The 9401-nt window shown below is 41.2% G+C and overlaps 1 protein-coding gene across 1 annotated transcript in view; it reads left to right on the top strand.

The window, feature by feature from the left end:
- The first annotated feature begins 3304 nt into the window (after positions 1-3304).
- The window catches only part of emid1 (EMI domain containing 1), a 70701-nt gene continuing 64604 nt past the window's right edge, over positions 3305-9401 (top strand). The window contains 3 exon segments of the mRNA XM_079251460.1: positions 3305-3778; positions 3780-3796; positions 9090-9203. Coding sequence (XP_079107586.1) covers positions 3605-3778; positions 3780-3796; positions 9090-9203 — 305 coding nt within the window. The 5' untranslated portion in view covers positions 3305-3604.

Genomic DNA, 9401 nt, shown 5'->3' with positions numbered 1-9401 from the left:
CATATGTTTGGAATGTGAGCAAAATGATGCAAGACTTCTTGTGATTTTTTTTTTTTAATGTGTAAAAAGTATTATTAACAAGAAGTAATTCTGTCTGTTTAGACACATCGGCATATAAGCTGACTCTGTGTGTCCACTCAAACGTTTTCTATAAATCCTAAGATGTTCTTAGTGTATTTGGTTGAGAGGAACCTGGATGGTTTAAACTAAGTCAAAAATTATTTCACTCTCTTCAGCTGCTGCCACCCTCTGGCCATTTGCTTCATCACCTCTATGCTCTGCTGTTGCAGTCACCTGTGCTGCTAAGAGAACCTAGATACATGTGGTGTTCTTCAGGCTTTAGGACCTGAGAGTTTTGCATAAAACCTTGGAAAGGGGACGTTTGTCTCTGACTCCCCAGTTGCTTCCCCTACTTAAAGCACTTTCCTGGAGCAAACTTCAAAGACTTCCATACAGACTCATATAGATTTTAATGTTTCATGATCACCTCTTATACTGGACGGGGCATCATGTATGAAGGCTTTCCAGAACAGAGAAGCCAAAAGTGCCATTTCTGCTGTTACAAGAACAATATAGGTTGGCTGTACCGATAATGGGACATCTCTGAACTGAGATTCTGCCATCCATTAGCAATGTGCAAAATCTTGCCCCTTCTTCTATACAGTATCATCCTCATAAACCATTAACATACAAACCAACACATGCACAAAATAAACCAAAAACAAAGCTGGGTGTGTGCCTCATATTAAGAGTTAGTCAGACCTTGAATGTGACAATAAGAAAGAAATGAAAAGAGAAAACAACAAACAGAGGGAGGATATTGACCTTATTAGAGAAAACAATCATGTTTTGCTTTCCTGCAACAGACATAATGGTCTTCTTCACAAACAGGACGAGCTGAGGTATTACCCCCTTTTTGTGGCATAAGGGCTGCATAAAATCATTGTGTGGGGCAGACAGAGGGAGAAAGGGCAAAAAAATTAATGCAAACTAGATTTTTTTTCCCCAAAAACTATTTAACCTTTATTTTACACAGAGTTCCACTGAGACATGCAGTCTCCTTTACAGTCCCACACATTCACTGAATAAAAAGTTGCTTTTCAAAAACAATAAGTTGCATAAATTGTGTAGACTTTGCATGTTCTTACTGCATGTGTGCATGGGTTCTCTCAGGGTACTCCGGCTTCCTCCCACCTTTTACTCACATGCATGTTAGGTTGATTGACCACTTTAAATTCTCAATTGGAGTGAATATGAGCATGAATGATTGTTTGTCCCTCTGTAATGGACTGGCAACCTGTCCAGGGTGTACCCTGCCTCTTGCCTGAACATAGGCTCCAGCTTTCCTGCAACCCTTAATTGAACTAAGCGGTACAGAAAATGAATGAATGAAGATTGTAATCAAGAAAATTCTTGAATCATGAGCAGCAGGGGAATTTTGTTGAGCACGGGAAGTTTATTCATTCAATGTTGATAATCTAGTTTTCATTTCAGGTTAAAGATATCCCTCTGCTTCGAATTTGAAGAGAAAATTCAAAGCTCAGATATAAGGAGATTCGACAACTGCCTCCGCCAGGTCTCTGAGTAAAACTCTAAACACAATGTACAAATGTATTAGCACATAATCTGGACTATTTGCTGTCAGCAAGTAGATGAACGTGTGTGTGTGTGTGTGTGCTGGAGAGTGTGCCCATTCAACTGACCTGCATGCTCATCTCCCATTATCAATTTGTTATAGAGAAATCACTGCAATTTCCATGGGTTCATTTCTGCATCACGTGCTGCCGGCTGCACACTCAAGGTAGATGTTTCTCCACACTGCATACAATCTGGCAGTAATTTCACCGACAAACATAAATGAAAACTGTGACAGTTTTGATCCATTAATTGTAACCTGCACAGTGAAAGCTGAGCTATAATCAGCAATGTGCTGCTTGGATTAAACTCTGCTTTCTGGATGTGAATAATAGACAAGCAGACGACTGTTAAAATGAAAATACTGTATTTTCTTAAGCTTCCTTTTTTTCCTTTAAAATCCCCAAACCTCATATGAGCTCACCAGAATGAATCTCATTACCATTTTATGTATTCTAAAAAAGGTCCTGTCTGAATGTTAGGGGGTAAAGGTTAGGCAGGCGCCTTTCCAGCTTTTACTAGTACAAGTATCATTAAGAGTTAAGATCAGGACATGTTTATAACCAAACATAGGTGGGTGGTATTTTATTTTCCCTGTTGAAAGAAGGAAATAATGATTTGTTGTGTTGCTTAATGAACCTTTATATAACTGTGAAGAGCTTACATCAACAGTGACAAAAGGTAATAGATAGCTTTAACTTGATGAAAGAGGGGGGGTGGGGGGGGGAGGATAATAATAGGCGAGTAACTGAAGCAATGATCCCTAGCTGCATCCCAGTCTATCCTCTGAGGTCAAAATAATTTTCAGCTGCAGGTGTCCTGCAGGGATTCACATCAAGCCTCAACAACTTGGCACCCTCATGACCTAGAGACCTTACAAAAACGCATAAAGGTGCCTGAAATATAGAATAAAAATAATAATAAAATATTTCACACATAAACATAGTTCTTTGGACACCATAAAACTTAACTTACATGACAGCAGCATCGACTACTTGCACTCTTCAGGATCTTTTGCAGCTGACACCCCCCCCCCCCCCCCCCCCCCCCCCCCCCCCCCCCCCCCCCCCCCCCCCCCCCCCCCCCCCCCCCCCCCACCACCACCACCACCACACATGTACAGATCAGATCCTTGTTTCGGGTCGCAGTGCAGGTGTTAGGTTTGGATAAGACCACCACCATGTGGTTAATATCTGTTTGCATTGACAGCCTGCCCCAGAAACATTGGTAAAGAAATGTGAATGCATGGATGAAAGGATGTATCACTAACTCATTGCTTCGATGTTCTTGTATTTAGATATACGCTTGAAGCCTGTGGTGTTTGAAAATACATGTAAAAGCATTTACAGTAACTTTCATATGAATTGAAGACATAAATATGGCAAAAGATTTTTCACAATGTGGTTTGTACCATATAATAGCTGCACAACTTATAATTTAAGAGGAACCTTAAAAAGCTGCACCCCCTCATCCACGCTGCGTAAAAGTCCCGTCACCTTGAGCGCGCATTGTCCTCAGTGGGCTGCTGAAACGGGGCAGGGTAAAGAGGACTGCAGGCTGTGCTTTTAAATAACCCGACCACATTATAAAGCTGGTTTCATGCCTGCTGCTGGAAAGACTCTGCTGGATGTGAGCACAGGCAGACGTAGGTAGGCAGAGCACACACACACAGAGAGGGGAGGACAACACACGCTTCAGCGTTCAAGGTTCACTTTCAAAGGAGGCAAACGAGAAGCTGAGTCCTTAGAGTGTGTAGTTCTACGTAGCTCACTTCAGGCTTGAAGACTTGTTCTTGCACACATGAGCTAGCGTCAGGCATCATTATTATCCAACCGACCTGGTGCAGTTTGACACATCTCCCCTCCGAGCTGAGCTTCACGCGTTACTAACCGGAGCGAGTCGGACACGTTAAGAAAAAAAAACAAAAAAAAAAAAAAACTTACCTGATCACACTTTTGATGACACAAAAATGGGTCCGGACCATCGGCAGAGCGTGTGCGCACTTTGCAGAAAAAGTTTGCTTTGGACTGTGCTGATACTCTGGGTGGCCACGTTTGTTAACGGGACTTGGAAGACGGGACTTTACAAAACATATCCCACCGGGACGCAGCTGAGCAGAGACCAGCCAGCGGCCGCTCACACCCCCAATATATCACAAAAGGTAAGGATCAGTAACATAGTTTACCCAAGATTAATAATCATCTGTGTCTTGTTGTATGAAATGACCAGTCCAGTCTATTTTTAAGTTTTATGAGTCTTTTATTTAGTGCATGACTCTGCAGAGCAACTCCCATCTCCATCCATCTACCAGCTCCTATTGTCTTCCTGACAGCTGGTTTCCTTTTTCCTGTGTTTGTAGCACACATTACTCTGCTGGGTCCGCTTCTCATTGTTGGTCCACCTTCTCTCTGTGTAGCTCCTCTTAGCACCTCCACCATCTGAGGTGTGTGTTTTGCTCTCCCTGCAGCAGAAGATGGAGCAGCAGCTCCATCTTCTTCTCACTTGATGAGGAGGATGACTTTTAGAGCTCTGGTTTATCCACAGAAAATTTTTCATGTGGACAGAATGATAAGAATGAGAGCTATATGACTATATAACATGGATTTATCTGACTTTAACTGAGTAGTGGAAAAAAGGAGGATGAGATGGTTCTCATGTAGTGACTGATCTTTTGTATAACAGCACTGTTGATGAGTCTTTCTCTGAAGGAGTCTGTAGACTAAACACACAGGCAGCCACAGTTCTACTGCTCAGTTACTCAGCCTAAAGCCAGGTCATCGTGATAGGATCAGAACATGCTCCCCATCTAAAAAAGATTTACACTGCCATGTTGAGTGTGTGTGTGTGTGGGCTGAAACTGGCTGGAGGCAGTGAACCCCTGTCTCTGATGAAGGTGTGTCCAGGTGGCTTTCAGCAACCCCCGCCTCCCCTGCCTGCATCGCTCCACAGGCTCACCTCTATGCTCAGTTCCCCAATCCATCACAGCCAGACATTTGTGGATATGTTTACTAAATAAAAGCAGCTGGGACTTGACTGCATCCCGGCTTGTTTTGGTAAGATGTAAGTGTTTGCGGATGGGGAGGGTAGAATAGACAGAGAGAAAGCTGTAGGTCTGAATCTGCCACTGTCCTCAGAGGGGTCAGGGGGTTTTGGGTGACATGCAACGAGCTGAAAGTCTCAGTCCACCTGCTGTATGACTTGTTCGACTGCACTTATAGTGAGCCTGTAATTTCAGTAGGTTAATAGTTGGAAGGCTTCAGTTTGTGCTTTCACATATCTTTGTTTGCTTAGATGGAAAAATTGGAAATATGCAGTAAAGTGTCTTTCTACAGCTCTGTTTTGTAATTGCTGATTGACGACCAAAACTCAGCATATTAGTCATTTCATAAATTGGGATGTAAACGATAATTTGCCTCATCAAATTGATCAGCTGAATCAAAAAGACGAAGTTGTGACAGTTACAGCTTCCACTGGAGGAGAATTATTGGCATTTGATATGTTGAAATATCACCGGGTTTTGACAAATGCCTGCACAAAAGCAGTCCACACATACCCTCCCCCATGCCAAAAACATTCTTCGATGGCAGTAGCCTCCCCCATTGGGACAATGCTCAAGCCGTTGACCCAGCTTTGAAACTCCACAGATCCCAGGCTACAGCTGCAGCCTGGAGGTCCCAAATCTGCTGCAAAAATCTCAGTTGCAGACACCTCAGCACAACCCTCCAAGTTTTTGTGTCTTGTTTTTAAATGAGTCAGAATATGACAATATTAATAGCTTGATGATTTTTTTGTAATCATTTAGAAGATAAGAATAAAAAAGGTACATGAAATGATAAATATAAAATGTGTAGTGTTTAAGTTTATAAACTTGTTTCAGGTGACTTTAGCCTGTTTGGAAAAGACTTGATGCAAAAAGAGGAATGGAAACAACACTACAGCATTGCATCTGACCTGGCAGAGATTATAATGATGTCATTCACCAGCTGACCCCAGTATGAGCCATGAAACAATAAACTCACATAATTAACCAGCATCTTCCCAGATATGATATAATGTCCTTGATATTTCCATGAATTCGAGTAAATCCTGAAGCACAGCTCTCTTCATTGTCTTTTGTAGATGTCCACTTCAGTTGTTATTTTTTTCTCTTCGTCTACTTTAAAGACTGAATGTGATTCTTATCAGGTTTACTTTTTCTTTTACACTGTTCATGTGTGGGGTTCTCCGGTTCTCTCTCTAGGAATGTAGTTTCCTTTCCTCTTCATTAATTTCACCTTGACTTGTACTCTATTTGTCTCCATGTCATTTGTTGGTGTGCCACATTAATCTTATGCTTCTCCTTTGTCCCAAGAGACCAACACTGCTTTATAATTTTCTTTTGTTTCATCTTGCGGCTGCCATCAGAAGCAACCTAATCTGACCTTCATGAGGAAATGTCCTAACTTCCTTCTCTTTACTCCTCTCGCCTCTTCTCCTCTCTTCTCTTTTCTTCGCTCTGGCCATTTTCCACATCACTCTTTTGTCCTTTGTTCTCCAGTATTTTCCCACAGACAGAAATCTGGAAAAATTCCTTCAGATTTATATCCTTGCAACAATTCAAACATATCTTTGAGAATTCAGCTTTCTTCCTCCTACTGTATGTGAATGGACGTTTGGATGGAGAAGGACTCACTGAGATGTTATTCTTCCAAAATCTTATCTGTGATTTGCCCTCATCAACCTTCTTGTCAGTTCACATGGTTCTGCCTCCCATGCTCTTCCTCCGCACACAGTCTGCAGCTGAAAGTCCATCAACTCAGTGGCATGATGGAAAAAAGAGCAGACAGGGTGAAATGAGGGCACACTCTTTATCTAAAATGCAGCATACATTTGTTTCTTTTACCACCTTACAGTCTACATTTGCATATGTTACATTTAAAGGGTTGAGTTTCCTTTTCTTTCTCTCCAATATCTTCCTATCTTGGCGTCTGTAGCGCTGATGAACAGATGGGACAAAGCTGAATTTTTTTTTTGGATTTCTTTCTTTTCTTTTAATGGTTGGCTCTGGCTACATGTGACTTGTGATGGTTGATGATTTATTTAGCTTGGGCCCAGCATTCAGAGTGTGCCATGTGTGCTTTGAGACCTGATACTCACTGAGGGCCTACTTGGTGTTTTGCCAGTGAAACAGCATGGTGCTGGTGGGCTTCACACTTCATAACACATGGGTGCCTCGGGTAAGAGGAAGGTGTTGACTATAAAACATTTAAAAGTGAAAGACTAAGTAAGCTGAACACCTGTGTTCCTTTTATGCACAGAAGTTTTCAGCAGCTTGCTGGTCTCAGGATTTAGCCTGCATCCAGTTGTTGTGTTTTCCTGTCTATATGTAGAAGACTATGTGTACTTTTAAATAAGTTGTTTTTTAATATATATATCATATTATTTAGTTGTAGCCAGTTGTGTGTGTAGTAGTTTTTAAATCACCAAAACTGTAATTGATAAGTCAAATGGTCTTATTTCATTCACTGAGGCAACTTCATCTGTCATTTCCTTTTTGCTAATTGCCTATGTGCAATGAAAAGAGAGATGCAGAGACCATAAAATCCACCCCCCACTTCTTTCCATATACCCCCTGGTGACAATCTCAGCTGTTCCCAGGTGAAACCTGCTCTCAGCCTGGGAAACTCAGATGTTTATCTGCTGGGTCTCGAGGATAAGTGGTAGGGAGGAGTCAGGGTACAAACCCTGGTTTCCCACTACCATCTCCCAGTTCTGCATAACCACAGTTCCTTAAAAGTCTGAGATTTTGTTTTCTACACCAGGGAAAGCAATTACAGGGAAATTATAATAAGGATTCATTTTAATTTTTCTAGCCTAGCAGCTGATGAATATAAGTTACATGAATGTTGGAAAGTTATTTATACAACATGCTGCAGATGAATTCCAGTATTACTGGAGAAGTCTGATTAATTCAGATTGTGCTGTAATTTTGCACCATTTAGGCTTTTTCAGTAGTGCTTCCAATATGCTGTTGTTATCTCAAATGTTGTCAAGTTTCCAGTAAGCAAGTGATAAAAAAATCGCTGTAGTGCAGACCCAAAAGTTTTACACCAATAGAAATAATCTAAATCACTCAATAATGAACTAAAAACAGGCCTGCACTGGTTTTGCACAAGCATATATGGATGAACTACTGCTCACTGACTCAGGTCTGTGTGTGCAGCCACCACAACATGTGGGGATTGTTAAAGGGAGCTGGTTCAGCAGGACTGCTTCACATCCTTTGCCTTTGGCGGTTTCCTTTAGTGTAAACTGTGTTTGATACAGGCTAACATATGGTCTCACATATTGACAAACAGACTTTGGCATGAGAGAACATCCCACTACTCTTGCAAACCCACTGGCAACACAACACACAGTGTATTTGGTGCTGTGGGCCTCACAAGCTGCTCTGTGGTTTCTAGTGCTCCTGTCTTTACATATAGCGGTTGTATCAAAACAGGCCACAGTAATTGTTTCCTTATTTCCCATATTCTGATAAATGCATGTAATGCAGGTTTTTGTGCATTTCATTGTTGATCAAATAGATGTTGTATTTAGTAGCTTCGCAATCTTGAAGTGTTTTCCACAAATTAAAGTCAAGTGTTCTGTGTTAAGTTGCAGAATGAGATAAAAGTTGGCTTTCAAGCTCAACTTTTATCCAAGTCATCCCTCTTGTACTTTCAGGAAGAGACATCTGCTCTCATTAAAAGGGGCTCTCACTGAGGATTAAACTAAACCGTTTAGCTCTCATTCTTCTCACAAATGAATCAGCCTTTGTAAAACTTGATATCTTTTCTAATATCTTACTCAGATATTGCTCAGACCTCACACTTTACCTCTAGAGGCTTTAGAAATAACTGCTCTATGATTGCTCCTCATTATCAGAGCTACATCTCTGGTCTTCATATAAGCTTTGTAGTTTTTTTTAACAGCCTCAGTGAGACCTGACAATATCTTATGAAGCCTCTTGGGGAAGGGAGTGAACTTGTAACCCAGCAGTAACCTGCGATGAAAACCCATCATGTTTGTTTTAAGACCTTGTTTTCCTGTTTATTCCCTATTGAAGGATGTCACCTCATCATACAGCTGAATGCAAAAACGGATGTGTATTGATTAGAACACAGATCTCAGTGTGAATACATCTCTGTGAATCTTGTGCCTGATTAAAGCATTGTAAACACTGTAAAGAAGTCTCCAAACAAATGGGGGAAGGAAATTACACCACAGCATCCTAAATGTTGCTGTATGGCTAATTAGCTTATGTGGTTTTTCCATATGATACACTTGCATTTGTTTCAAGGTGTCTTTCCAGTGTTTAATTAAAAGTTTAAATCATCTTTTTATGTGAAAATAATTACAGTGGGGCATAAATTGCTGTGGATATGTTTTACATTCTGTATTTTTTCCTTTCATTGATCGGTTTGTCTCTTCAGGAACTGGTGTCCTTATACAGTCACTAAGACGGTGACCTGCCAGGTGCAGAACGGGACAATCCTCCAGCGGGTTTACCAGACATGTCGCTGGCCACAGGGATGCTCAGGAGGCAGGTGAGAGGCGAGGAGCATTTTACAACACTCTTCTTTAAATAAAGAACCTTCAACTATTAATCCACAGTCGAGGGTTCTCATTTAAAAATAGTTTTTATGTTGTGCATTTATAATGTTTTTATTGTGAGATGTTGCTTTCATGTGATGGTCCCGTAGTACACGACCGATTACTGTGGGCAAGGGCAACAGAAAACAAAC

This window comes from Telmatherina bonti (assembly GCF_933228915.1).
Source record: "Telmatherina bonti genome assembly, chromosome: 13".
Taxonomy (NCBI): domain Eukaryota; kingdom Metazoa; phylum Chordata; class Actinopteri; order Atheriniformes; family Telmatherinidae; genus Telmatherina; species Telmatherina bonti.
Note: the sequence above shows the minus strand (reverse complement) of the source record. Positions and strands in the feature narration are given on the sequence as shown.